At 35.2% G+C, this 14,841-nt stretch overlaps 2 protein-coding genes across 2 annotated transcripts in view; one reads left to right on the top strand and one right to left on the bottom strand.

Annotated features, from left to right (window-relative positions):
• LOC121429847 (LHFPL tetraspan subfamily member 6 protein-like) overlaps positions 1-4,363 on the top strand; it is a 45,769-nt gene extending 41,406 nt beyond the window's left edge. The window contains exon 4 of the mRNA XM_041627091.1: positions 3,108-4,363. Coding sequence (XP_041483025.1) covers positions 3,108-3,226 — 119 coding nt within the window. The 3' untranslated portion in view covers positions 3,227-4,363. The remainder of the gene's footprint in view (positions 1-3,107) is intronic.
• Positions 4,364-11,209: 6,846 nt separating this feature from the next.
• LOC121430409 (branched-chain-amino-acid aminotransferase-like protein 2) lies at positions 11,210-13,951 on the bottom strand. The gene is made up of 2 exons (XM_041627698.1): positions 13,589-13,951; positions 11,210-12,438 (listed from the first exon to the last, which is right to left on the bottom strand). Exons 1-2 carry the CDS (start codon positions 13,779-13,781, stop codon positions 11,786-11,788), a joined length of 846 nt encoding a protein of 281 aa, XP_041483632.1. The 5' UTR covers positions 13,782-13,951; the 3' UTR covers positions 11,210-11,785.
• Positions 13,952-14,841: the final 890 nt, after the last annotated feature.

The following is a 14,841-nucleotide window of genomic DNA, read 5'->3' as shown; positions in this document are numbered from 1 at the left end:
AATTATTCTCTGAATCCATTTATGTACCATGAGCTGCACTGGGTCTACATGACGAGAGTGAATTATATGAATGTGACTTTATATAAGACGGTTTGAGCAATGAATTCATATATGCTTGCCAGGAGGCTCGTAGCCACTTCATCCACCTCTCTGTATTTTTAATTGCCTGCTGGGTTGACATTTGAATGGTAGGTAATATTGTCAAGGAGCTGTTGGGACCCCCAGTAAAGTGCTCTTTAAAGTAAAGTGAGGGTTCTTATCGGGATGTGTAGTATTGCATCAGCCTCAGTCGGGAGGGGATTATTCAGTTTTAAGATCAGGTTCAGATTGTTACATACTCAAGGACTGAATGTCAAGAATTTATTAATTTCACCTCAGAGCCACAGACAAAGAGAAGGAAGGGATAGATGAGATAGTAAGAGTGAAAGAAGTAGAGAGGTAGTAAAGGAGAGATAGAAAAAAACAGGTGAGGAGACTGACAGGCCGGTAGATAGAGGAAAGGAGGATATAAAGAAGGGAAAGAGAGAGAAAGATAGACAGGCAGATGAGATAGTAAAATTCTTACCTGACCGAATACTTGGTCAGATTTCATCCCAGTTTGGATAGAATACCAACCCTGGTGATTTGTGCAATATGGTTCCTAGACATTCACTCCGCTGACAATTGCTCAGCTGTTAAAGGACAAGTCCACCCCAACAAAAAGCTGATTTGAATAGAAAGAGAAAAATCAACCAAGCGTATTACTGAAAATTTCCTCAAAATCGGATGTAAAATAAGAAAGCTATGACATTTTAAAGTTTCGCTTAATTTCAAAAAACAGTTGTATGCACATCCCATTCGGTATGAGGGAACCGATGACATCACCCACTCACTATTTTTTTTGTCTTTTATTATATGAAATATGAAAATTTTGATTTTCTTGTCACTGTCATGTGAAACAAAGTTTCATTCCTCCCTGAACACATGGAATTCCATTATTTCAACATTTTTTGGTTCAAGCAAGGGGGTCCTAATTGTCAAATTCGTAAAAAATGAAATATTGTATAATTCAAACAATAAAAAACAAAATAAATAGTGAGAGTGAGTAACATCATCGACTCTCTCATTTGCATATCACTGAGTTGAGCATAGAACTGTTTTGTGAAAAATAAGCGAAACTTTAAAATGTCATAACTTTCTTATTTTACATCCAATTTCAATGAAGTTTTCAGCGTTATTCATGTTTGATTTTTCTCTATTTATTTAATTCAACTTTTTTCTAGGGTGGACTTGACCTTTAATACCATACACTAAAGGAATTACCAACTTTAACCCTGGATTTAACTTTATGCCCCATCCTACACCCAACCCTAAACTCCTGGGAAGGCCAGTCAAATATATTGCTGTACACACACTTGATCAAAAAAACATGTTTAAAGGGGTGTTTTCAGTTTTTGTCTCACCTGCGAAGCAGAGTGAGACTATAGGCGCCGCTTTTCCGACGGCGGCGGCGACGGCGGCGGCGACGGCGGCGGCGGCGGCGGCGTCAACATCAAATCTTAACCTGAGGTTAAGTTTTTGAAATGACATCATAACTTAGAAAGTATATGGACCTAGTTCATGAAACTTGGCCATAAGGTTAATCAAGTATTACTGAACATCCTATTAAAGTTTCATGTCACATGACCAAGGTCAAAGGTCATTTAGGGTCAATGAACTTAGACCATGTTGGAGGAATCAACATTGAAATCTTAACCTGAGGTTAAGTTTTTGAAATGTCATCATAACTTAGAAAATATATGGACCTAGTTCATGAAACTTGGACATAAGGTTAATCAAGTATCACTGAACATCCTGCATGAGTTTCACGTCACATGACCAAGGTCAAAGGTCATTTAGGGTCAATGAACTTTGGCCGAATTGGGGATATCTGTTGAATTCCCATCATAACTTTGAAAGTTTATGGATCTGATTCATGAAACTTGAACATAATAGTAATCAAGCATCACTGAATATTTTGTGCAAGTTTCAGGTCTCATGATAAAGGTCAAAGGTCATTTAGGGTCAATGAACTTTGGCCAAATCGGGGGTATCTGTTGAATTACCATCATAACTTTGAAAGTTTATTAGTCTAGTTCATTAAACTTGGACATATGAGTAATCAAATATCACTGAACATCCTGTGCACGTTTCAGGTCACATGACCAAGGTCAAAGGTCAATGAACTTTGGCCGAAGTGGGTGTATCAGTTGAATTACCATCAAAACTTTGAAAGTTTATGGATCTGATTCATGAAACTTGTACATAAGAGTAATCAAGTATCACTGAACATCCTGTGCGAGTTTCAGGTCACATGATCAAGGTCAAAGGTCATGTAAGGTCAATGAACTTTGGCCATGTTGGGGTTTTTTGTTGAATAACCATCATATCTCTGTAAGTTTATTGGTCTAGTTCATAAAAAGTGGACATAAGAGTAACCATGTATCACTGAACATCTTGTGCGAGTTAGAGTAGTATTCAAAGTCAGCACTGCTGCTATATTGAACCGCGTGATGCAGGTGAGACGGCCAGAGGCATTCCACTTGTTTGATGGGGTCCGTGCGTGGACTCGTTAAGGGTATAAAAAACACAGATTTTCAAGAAAAAAAGGGTGGGTTTGAAAGACTGGTCAATGGTCAATTGGGGTCAAACGTATTTAGGGTATATTTTTTTCCCCAAAGCTTTTTTTAAGACTAGCCAAACATGTTTAGGGTATGTTTTTCCCCCCAAGCTTTTTCCCCGAGGTAATTTTTTGGCGACAACTTGTTTAGGGACCAAAATGTGTAAATAAAGCCCCAAAAAACTCTTGTTTTAGGGGGTTATTTTGCACACACAGAAAAACTTGTTTAGGGGGTGTTTGGAAATTCCTTAACCATGCTTGTGTACAGGAATATATATGACTGCCCCCTCCCCTCCCGGGACTAATCCTAGCATGAAACCCTCTTGCAACCCTAACCCTATATCTTAGATGAAATAAATCCTGGAGCAATTGTCGCTGGAGAAAATGTCATGTAACCTTGCATTACGTTGTCATTATGCAACATATTGACTAATTATTTTGTATTCTCTTTTGTTTTACTCAACTTCAGGTGAATGTACATTAGATTGGGCGTTCTATTTGACCGCAAGCAGCTGTGGGGCACTCTTATTGGCTTCTCTCCTGTCCATCCGAGCTGGGGCAACCAAAATGAACCATTATGGGATCTGACAATGACCCTTGACCTTTTGACATTGGAGGAATGCAAAGGTCACATACGAAACGCATCCGAAAATGGAACATGATTTGGATCAGGAAGGCTGCAGCTACTTCTCCATGTCACAACGTAAATCTTCAAATGGCGCCTCTTAGCTGAAACTGTGAGACAAGTCTATGACGAAATACAACTCCCTGACGCCATAACCAAAAAATGAGATGGGTGACTCCGGTAGCTGGGTGCCGAATCACTGTTCACCAAAGATGGAGGAATGAAGACCAGATGATATGAATAAGAAACCATCTTTGCATTGTAAGCAGAATGTAATCATTAATATCATTACATGATAGTTATAGTTTACAACTTTCCAATGCATCAATGCGACTAGATACAATTGTTAAATGTACTAGTATTCAAGAAGATTCAAATGTGTCTTTTTTCTCTTTTTACTGTCAGTGTGACTGAGAAAGAAATTGGCCACAGTACCATAGCAAAGCTATTCATTCTCTCTGAAGAGAAATACACTATGCATTCATTTTTAGTATTTAGTAGTAGCTGCAGTAGTATCACATAGGAGTTAGCTGTCATAATCAGTGATCATAATTCATCTAAATCAGAATTCCACATTCCTTTCACTTTGTACACTCTTAAATTTGACTCCGAATGGCACAGCTCTAGGAGTCATCTCTGTTCCAATTCAAATTAACTTGGAAGCAACGCACTTGACTAAAAACAGAGTCGACTCCCGGTTTGATAGTGCCATGTTTACTGAAATTTGACTCCTCGGAAGTAACAGAAATCATTTGAATTATGCTGTCCAGACTGTCCGTTGAAAGTAATGCTGATTGCACTTTCGCAGTTTCAATTTGTTGATTGTCAGCAACCTTCAACAAAGATAATTAATGTACTTTCATGGTCTATTTTGTATTGGCTTTGATCTGAGACGGATACTTGGGTATCTTTACAGACACCTTGATGAGTAATGAACTGAATTGGGATTGATTCCCGTGCTGATCTACCTGTCAAACTGAGTTACGATTTTTTTTTCACTGCCTCATTTCACTCAAAGAAAGAAAATCAAACAGAATATCTGTAGATTTCACTACCAATCTAGATTGTTATAGCGTAGGGGACAAAGTGATAGCACTTGCAGTTCATGAAGATAAACATATCTGTATTATTGACAGAGAAGCTTGCTCTCAAAATTGACATTTTGTGTAAAATAAAACTGAATAATTTTTTTATAATTCTCATTGTCTGCAGCAGACAATATTTAACAATTTCCTTTCAGACAATGAATATCTCTTCACTAAATCTTTTTATAGATGTTTAAAAAGGGGAAAAACAGACTTGTATCATCAAATTTTCAAATTAAGTTGATATACATCATATCAGAATGGGTGTAGGCTAAACAATGAAACATTTATTTCATAAAGTGAACTTTTGTGTTCATGTGAAATTGTTGTATGCAAGATTGATTGCATTTTCACCAGAAAGATCAGCACCTAATGTGCTTAGAGTGGTGCCATTTATAACATCACAACCTCTTTGAAATGCTAGATGTTTTGGGCATCTTTTTCCCCATCTTGTACGGTATTAACCTGTTTTATTTGAATTTCATCTTTCAACCATCTTGGAACACTTTTTAACCGAATGTTGTAAAATAACAAATATATGTGAATTTATATTCTGAATGTTATAATAATTAGTTATTTTTACTATATGCCCTATATTTTTGTAATCACTCATGAGTCTTGTTAAGATAAAACAATAGGCATTAAGAAAATAGATTTTTCAGAGATATTGATGATGAAATCTTCCTTGATTTATGTATTTTTTTTACCCCAAAATATATATCACTCAAAGTGAAAAATATTCATTGTGTAAACAGCAATAAATAGAAAAAATATAGGGTTTCTATGATAGAAATGTAACATTATATTATCATATCCTAACCACTGGTTTTACTACTTGGTAAAATTTACGAAGTAGTACAATGATGGCATTTTAAAGTTAGCAGGATTTCATTATGTGAATGAATAGAGACTATGTCATGTATTGAGTTCATACATACACATCAATTTTTAATTCTGAGATTACGCAAGATTAACCACTATCGATAAGTCTGTTGTGTAAGTGGAATGAACGCTTGAGATGAGAGTGAAAAATTGGCAACCAATTCCATGATTTGTGTATGTGAATAACGTTTCATTTATAATACCAGTTTATGATTTCTATTTATTGTTTTCTTTATTTTGAAGCTGTATGAATATATATTTTTTTGTATTTTAACCATATTTTATACTTCTGCCTCAAATTGTGATCTCTTACCCTATAAATGTATATGATTTTATTCTCTCCTAATTGTCTGTTTGAATTATAAGATTCCTAACGGTTGAAACCAAATAAATCTTCATTAAGTTCATCAACACAACTCAATATGCTATAAATATGGAGCATTGTGGCCCAGTGGATTAGTCTTCGGACTTTGAAACAGAGGGTCGTGGGTTCGAATCCCAGCCATGGCGTAATTTCCGTCAGCAAGAAACTGATCCACAATGTGCTGCACTCAACCCAGGTGAGGTAAATGGGTACCAGTAGGAAGTAATTCCTTTAGAAGCTGTGTGCGCTATGAACGCCTAGCTTAGCCGGGTAATATAGGAGCACCTAACAAGGTGGATATGTGCGCAATATAAATATCCTATATTATTATCTAAATAATGAGCTATTAAAAATAGGGTTACAATATGAAGTTAAGTTTATTAGTTAGTATTACAGGGTTCTTTTTAATCCTGTGTTGTATTTTTAAGTAAATATTGCTTATGAAAGAAAAACGCCCAGTAAGAAAATAAAATCTTGGAGACACTTCACAGGATATCTGTGAATGAAACATCAGCTAATTTCTCTAGTACAGGTACGGAATACAAATGTGAAATTGAGATGGTGTTTCCTGTCCCTTGTACATGCTTACTCTATCAAGCACCAAAGTATGATTTTCAGATGCAATTTTTTTACAGGGCTTCAAAATTTTCAACATACAGACACATGCAACAATAGGGGACCGTAGAGTTGAGACTTTTCAAAATTAATAATGAATGCTTTTAATGAATGAGGTGGATCCATGCCAGTTGATATAAGAGATCCATGGAAATACTGGCCATCTTCAAGTATGTTTACAAAGGAACAGGAGGTCTTGTGTCAACATCCAACAAGATTACACAGTGAGTTAAACGATGTCTAAACAATGCTTTGGAAGACATATTGCTTTCTTACTGAATATCTTAGTCATTCAGACATGGAAAATATAGTGACGTGAATGGGGGATTCGTGTTTTCTTTAGAAAATGAAATATTCTTAGATTATTCTGATCATTTTATCTCTCTCTCTCTCTGTTTGTAATTTAGTAACACTCATTACTCTCATGATCATCATCACCTAAAGCGTTATGACTATTGTCATTTGGTACAATGTAAAAACTGTGGCGTTAGAATTGACACCACACCCTGACCACACCCTGATCACACCCTGAGGTGTTAAAATTACACCCTAGAGATCGAACATAACACCAAAGAGTATAAATGTAACAACCAAAGGTGTTGTAATAACACCTATAGGTGTAAAACTAACACCACCAATTTAACACTGGTGTAAAATAACTGGTGTGGTCCTGTATGTACACCGGTTAACACCACAGTTTTTGCTGTGTAAATATAGCGATCATGGTAATTTTTAATGGAAATTATGATTTCTTTGTCAGATAGAATGAAACATTACACCATGTACAAAATTCTCTTCTCCATCTGTTACGTACAGTTCTCTTTTCATAATAGCACTCTTTACACATGTAATTCTTTTTCAGTAGCAGCAGCAGCATAAACACTGCCATCATACATGCGTGCCATCTTATCAATATCTTCCTTCACTTTGTTTTCATCTTTCCTCCATTCCATTCCGCAATTCATGCTCGTTCGCCAGACAAGGGCGCTTGCTAGTCGCAATGATGAGTACCAAAATGCATAAACAATGATATCAATGTCATATGCCAGTGACAACCAACCCGGTGAGGCAGGCGGCTGCCGTCTGAAGCGGCTTGACACCGTATCCCGCGATGTGATAAACTTGGCTTTCTGAATGAATAAGCAGCGTCTTAAGTGAGGAGTTGGTATTAAAGGCAGTCTTGAATTTTGTTATACTTTCCAATATTTCAGATTCAAGAAGAAGTCACGATTATATTGTAGGTACAATTTATGGCTTTCAACCCTGTTAATAAGATCGCATTGATCAATCTATCTGATAAGTCGAAAAATTGTGCTTGCATTTGATTTGCTATGTATGATTTTTTGCGAGTTGCCTCTTGATTGCATCTATTTCTAAAACAGACCTCTTAACTGGTAGAAGAAAGAGTATAATGATATCTTGTGCATAGTTAGATAGAGAAAATGATAAAATGTGGATTAATTTCTAAGAATATGTGCATGAAGAATTATTTGGGTTTTTTTTTTAATTGAAATTATCATAATTTCAGATATGAAAGTGACCTTTAAAACAGTCAACCCTGTGACAAGAATACTCTTCAATTTTCATGTGTCATGATAGAGCAATTCCCAGAGATAGCGGTTCCATGTTTTCTTAAACTTGATTGTCATGGCATTAGTCATCTTCTTTATGTGATAGTCAAACCTTTTAAACCTTACATAATGCTCTTCTTATTCTTTCATCCTCCAATGTTTTTTCTTATTTTAAAAAGTATTAAATATAAATTTATTGTGTTTTTAATCATTCTTAAATATAATAGAATTTTAACATTATGTTGGTCAATCACATCATATCAAACTTAAAACTGACCATTTTACATTTTTACCTCAATACAAAAAAGCTTTGATATATATCAAATCAAATATACTAGATACACAAGGCTTGGAATTCCATTAAGCATTAGAATCAAAGTAATTTCAATTTTTTGATGTGTGTGTGTGCTTTATATAGATAACACATATCTGTTGATGTGCATAGATGCAAAGAATAATCATGCAAGACCCAATGTATGAAACAATCAATACAAAGAAATGGGTTGTTTAGTTTACATTTCAGTAAAATGTTTATGCCTAATGCATACATATTATACAGTAAATTGTTGGTCCAAAGCTGACGAAGCAAGAATAATTCATTTAATGAATGATGTATGTTGATTTGGACTGTATATTGCACCATACACTATCATAGTAGCTTTTCTTCATACATATTTTCAACAATTATCTCCAATAAGTATTACAGTTTATAAATTATGATATTTACTACGCACTGTGATTTAAACTTCTGAGTTGTGACAGATGATAGTAATTTTTTAATGATCTATGTTCATTCAACGCAATGAATATTGAAAATGTATTTTTATATCAATATTATCCTGTAATGAATAGTACTAATAATAATAATATAATGCAATGATATTCTATTATGTTATACCAAAATGGCTTACAAATAAAGCCATACATGGAATTCACAAAATTTCACAGAAGACAACATTTTTTCAAGCAAAAAAAATGTTAAAATCAAGGCAAAGCCTAATTAAAGAAAACTCTAGATGAGTGAAAAATCTGTTGGCTCTATTTAGCATGTTTTTTCCAATCTCTGCATAGAAATATGCATTTTTTTCTTGGGATTTTGTAAGATTTTCACTTTTTACAAAATCTAGAAAATGGAAAACAGGCCTCTTGAGTGAGCTATCAGTATGGTTACCTCCAAATGAACTAGAGGGGGCAGTATTGCCTTTTTATACTGGTGGTGGATTGAAGTCACTCACTACCTACAAACCTACAGTTTGATGATAAAGATGTATCTATTGGTGTTGGTATTTATATTTTTTCTTCAATTATGACTGTATGATATAATTTTAAGAGTTTGTATAAAACCTAAAACTGCATTTTTGCTTCATCGTATATACATGAGTGTTTTTAACATGGTAACATTTTGTTATTGTTATAACAATGAATTTGGGGGCATGGTTGACATTTTATGAGGGAAATTTTAATGTGGTTGATTTTTAAGCCATAAAAGTAATTAAACATGATTTGCCATCAGTAGTAATGTGTATTATTTTCTTGATTATAATTTATTTCTTAAGTACATGTACTCCCTTTCACAAAAGGCTCATACCTGTATACCTTTTTTTCTCTTTATAGGTGTAGCAGAAAAAAGAAGAAAACACAACTTTCATGTTTTCCTAAGTAAAATAGTAATCAATAAAAATAAAGATCATGACATAGGCCTATCTCCAATGTAATTCAGGTATATTATACAATTATGTATATATAATATCTGATGTAATGTTATTATTTTTGTTATAATTAATAATTGAATAAAATTGCATCTAAACTTGTACTAACATTTTGATCTAATCTATTAATTCTCAGCAATGTCATTTAAAGCTGATATGTATACATTCAATTTAAAGAAAAATCAAATAGGCCCTTTACTGAAGGCTTTAGTTGAATATATGTAGTATGGATTATTGATAAGTTTTACGTTCAAGTTACATAAGTTTCCCTTTTATCGACACACCCCATATTTTGTCCATATTTATTTTTCGAATTAGTCATGTATATTTCAGTGAATAGTTCCTCTTTTGTTTTATATTGGATAATGTATACAAAATTATTATTTATTGAATTTTATATTTGAAATATTATGTGTGGTGGCTCATTGTATTATCAACTGTATGTGTGCTGTATTATTTTGTTCATGTGTAGCAATTGTATTTGTTTATTCATTCTGAATGAGTGTGTATATTATTTGTGAATTATTAGTTTTATCGACATAGTAATCTATTGATCATTTGAATGCCATGTAACTGTATATTTTCCCTTTTTATATCAGTAATCATGATGATAAACTAATAAATGCTAGCCATTTCATATTAAATCTTTTGAGGATTCAATTTCTTGTTATTATGTCTTGTGCATTGTTGCTTTGTTTGTGGTGTTTGAAAGGAGAGTTTCACCCTGATCAAAATTAGGACAAGTCCACCCAACAAAAAGTTGATTCGAATAAAAAGAGAAAAATCCAACAAGCATAACACTGAAAATTTCATCAAAATCGGATGTAAAATAAGAAAGTTATGATATTTTAAAGTTTCGCTTAATTTCACAAAACAATTATATGCACATCAAGGTGGGTATGCAAATGAGGAGACTATGACGTCATCCACTCACAATTTCTTTTGTATTTTATTATATGAAATATGAAATATTCAAATTTTCTCCTCATTGTCAAGTGATACAACGATTAATTCCTCCCTGAACATGTGGAATTAGCATTGTTGATACTATATGGTTCAGTCAAGTTGGTCCTTATTGTCAAATCTGTAAAAAATAAATATTGTATAATTCAAACAATAAAAAACAAGAGAAATAGTGATTTTTGTGAGAAATAAGCGAAACTTTAAAATGTCATAACTTTCTTATTTTACATCCGATTTTGATGAAATTTTCAGCACTAAGCTAGTTTTATTTTTCTCTATTCAAGTCAGCATTTTCCTGGGGAGGACTTGACCTTTAAAAGAAGAAGTAGAAAAAAGTTGTGGAAGGTTTGGTAAAAATCCGTCAAGGAATGAAATTTTAAAATTTGGTTATGTGACGTCACGGGTAAACAGCTCTCCATCACAGCCCTGGGAACGATTTTGTTGCTGGGTGTGCTGATGTCAAATTGAAAAGCAAAAAAAAAAGTGGGGGGGGGGGGTCATTACAAAATGAAGGTCATTTCTCTTACATTTTTTCCAGAATACCTCGGGGTGCTGCCTATGGAGCATAATACACGAAGCATCCCCGCTCTCAGGGCCATGAAGCAAGATGTAAGAAATCAGTTGACATGGTTGATATGATTGATGAAGTTGTAATGAAGCAGTTGATATAATTGAAGAAAGTTAAAGCAGGAAGAAAGAAGAAGGGTTGCCAAATCTTATCTGGTATATTTTCGCACATTTATTACATATATATATATAAATAATTATAAAGATTATTAATGTAAAGTAATACATAAACATCTTAGGATTCATACAAATGAAATTTGATAAGCATGGTCTGTGTCATAAGAATAAAATAGATGGACTTCAAAGTAAAGCCAATATTGACCTTGCGAGGGAAGATCTAAACATAAAGGATTTTGGAGGTTACTTATAATCAAATCATATGTAAATGCATACGTGACAAAAGTAATGGGTGAAGAAAGAGGATGATAAGCAATACAAGTATGAAGAGATCAACTTGGGAATATAGCTGCTCTATAGACTTATTTTTAAGTAAGTATCATTTTAATCTTCTTTTAAAGAGTGAAAGTGAGTTGCATGAGCGAACAAACGTAGAATTGCATATTATAGGGAAGCTGAAAAGTTTAGCATTTTGTCCAAAACTTTCTCGTACTTTCCACAAACATGATAAACGAAATAAACTACTCCTACATGATTGTAATGTGGTAATGAATATCATTATTAATAAGAAATGCTTTTACTAATCTTACTTTGCAATATGTTATACATAAGTAGAAAAACCTTGAGTAGTTTGTAAAAGGGACACTCTCTATGGCTTGATACGAAGGTTGTATAGCTTCTCGTAGGCTGGAAGAGCATGTTTAATCATCTCTTCAATGGCTGATGGCAGTTTCATATCTTTGGTAAGATCCGGTGCTTTACCAAACCCTTGTCCTTTCAAAGCATTTGATAACATCAAACTTTTTTTCGTCTCAGGGCGCGCGAAGATCCCGACATCGGTACAGTGCCAGTTTAGCTGGTCGCCATCAACGCTCTCCCATGTCAGCATTTTTGGTGTGTATTCAATACCCGTGGCTTGACAGTATTTCCGAAGCAGCTTCTCTGGTTGATCGACGAGGTCATCAGCATCGATAATGGGAGGTGCACCCTGGTCGAGCTCGGTCTGGACGTGACGGTAAAACTGCTCCAAGGTATGATACACATCCTTGTGCCTTTTAATCAGATTGGCATTGTCTTGGGATACTTTTCTCGCTTGATTGCTGCGGTAAAGAGAACGAAAAGTTTTACGTGGATGGCGAATGATAAAAGAATGTTTGTAGCCCGACTTGACGACATTGAAATCATCCTTGATACCTTCAACCATGTCCTTGACGAAGAGAATCCTTGATACGGGAAAGTCGACGGATCCCAATAACTTGTTAACATAGTTATACGTATATTTTTCGTTGGTCAGCTCCGTACCTACAAGGTTTTAAAAGAGAAATCATTTGAACAGAACGTTTATCACTAATAATATTACGATAAAATTGATGAAGTGCTGATATTGAAATGGGGGAAACACATCCCTACAGACACATTCTTCTAATATATAATCGGGGCCTCACTTGTCATTAATTCCCAAAGTGGGGACGTTTGTTTGCAATACACTTAGTTCTTTAATTTCATCCACTAATATAGGGCACATTTATTTCAAACGTACATGAGAACATTTTTTGCTATCCGGGGATGCTTTCTACAGCCCCGTGCACGCACAATTTTTATTTCAGTGGAACGAATGGAAATATATTCCAAAACATTATCACGTGAAACGCTTGAAATGAGATGTAGAAGAGATTGGCATGAATAGGGGCGTCTCGGGCTGCAGGACGTCTATGGTTGATAGGTATTTAGGAAAATGTCCCCAGAAATAGGTGATTAGAAACCCCGGGGGCTGTTTCACAAAGATTTAAGTATGACTTAGAGTCGCACTTAAATGTCTAGCTGCGCGCAGTATAAAAGGCATGACAGCATTGGTCAGATCATGCCAAGAGGACGCGCACTACTGCGTATTGATCAATAAGATTGCGCGTTGCATATCATGTACGCGTCGACATTTAAGTGCGACCTAAGTCATAATTAAATCTTTGTGAAACACCCCCGGTCTTAAACTCACCCTCACATTAATTTTAAACGCACTCATGTAACCTAAATTTCACTCACATAAAAACATATATTATTTTTACAGCCACAGTTCACTTTTAGCATGAATCACGGCACGGAGATGCTATTTAATTTCTTTTAGCTTCAATATTTTTAATGAAACTTACGATAAATTTTCCCAACTGCTATGCTTTTGTGTACAAGAATGGTCTTCACCTTGCAATGACAGCGTCGTTTCATTCAACTTTTAATTTCTCTAAAAGGATAAAAAGCCTACGCATCCCCAAAAGTTACATGACCTTCTTTTCACCCTAAGTTTCCTCGTTTGATATATACCAGTTGCAAACTCGTTCCCTCAACTTGTATAGCTAATTCTATCGACTTTTAACCCATTCCCACGTCAAAGGAAGAAGTTAGAAATCGTGTGAACAACTTTGGAAAAGGTTTCCTCATGGGCTTCGTAAAGACCCACCATCAAATGGCAATTCACCGATCCTCTCTGCTCCATCGGGGCCAAAGAAATAACAGGAAAAGTAGGGTTCCCAGAAGACTTCTGTATCACCCCGAGCCGACATCGACCTCGCAAACGCCGTCGACACCGACCTCGGTGTGCTCCACAGCATGATCCGAACAGGTCCTGATGGTTGATCAGATGACATCGACATGACAAGAATATATTCAGGGACACTCACGGGTCAACAATAGACCTTAGGCATGTGACGTCGTAAGCTTATAGCGCCCTCCCTCAGAGGATATAGGAATACGCATAAACGGAATAAAGAGATGCGGCAGGTGCAGATCATCAATGTATGTACGGTAATAGTTTCATCCTATAAAATGGTGGCATAATGACGTGAATGCATAATGTCTATGACTCTCACCAGTCTCACACACAATTACTATACAGCTACGGAAATTCAGTGTAACGGCCTATATGAAGATTTTATTGCAGGCCGGAAGCCTATAAGTAAACTTCAAAGTCCAGACTAATTTTCCGAGGTTCATGACTTTATAATCATAATAATAGGCTATATTTTACTGATTCATGACATCTCATTTTTGTTCTCTTCTATCAGGGGCCATGGTGCCGGTAATGAGGGTGTTTCAGCTCCCCTCCTACCACTGGCACCCTTCTAACTGTCGGTACAAGCGCGAATGGAATTTACAGACCTGGAAATCTATTTTCCATTCCTTTTCTTCCTCTTTTTTTTAATTCACTGTTGTTTTTACTGTAATCCCCCTTTGATTTATTTCTCCCTGTTCTGTTCTCCGATTTCCCTCCTTTTCAAAGAACCGATAATTGTTGCTTGTACAAGATTGCAATGATACCCCCCTCTCTCTCTCTCTCTCTCTAACTCTTCTTCTTTTCGTTCTTTATTAAGGAAATTTAATTATTTTAGGCTCCATGGGCCTATTCATCTATGTTGTGTTATCTTCGTGTACATTAATTAAATTGTAAAATGACAACTTCCTTATATTGATCATTTGGACTAAATACAATGTTTGCCTTCCGTTGTGGTACAAGTGGCGTTGACCATCGTGATGAACCCGGCATATATTTGTAGGTGTAAGGTAAGATAGTAGGTTATATTCAGCGAACTCTCTTTTATGAAAAGAACATACAAGACAACTTGTCTTCCAGCGGGTATAGTATTATGTTATATTCTTTCTCCATTTTAAATTTCTGAACGTCTGGCTATACTGTATAGAAAGTCCTATTTTTCT

This window comes from Lytechinus variegatus, chromosome 16 (genome assembly GCF_018143015.1).
Source record: "Lytechinus variegatus isolate NC3 chromosome 16, Lvar_3.0, whole genome shotgun sequence".
Taxonomy (NCBI): Eukaryota; Metazoa; Echinodermata; class Echinoidea; order Temnopleuroida; family Toxopneustidae; genus Lytechinus; species Lytechinus variegatus.
Note: the sequence above shows the minus strand (reverse complement) of the source record. Positions and strands in the feature narration are given on the sequence as shown.

Excerpts from the sequence above, each read along its gene's own strand:
- LOC121430409 (XM_041627698.1), bottom strand. The coding sequence starts at position 13,781 with ATGTCGATGTCATCTGATCAACCATCAGGACCTGTTCGGATCATGCTG. Across the intron at positions 12,439-13,588 it reads CGGTGAATTGCCATTTGATG|GTACGGAGCTGACCAACGAA; the intron begins GTGGGTCTTTAC and ends AAAACCTTGTAG.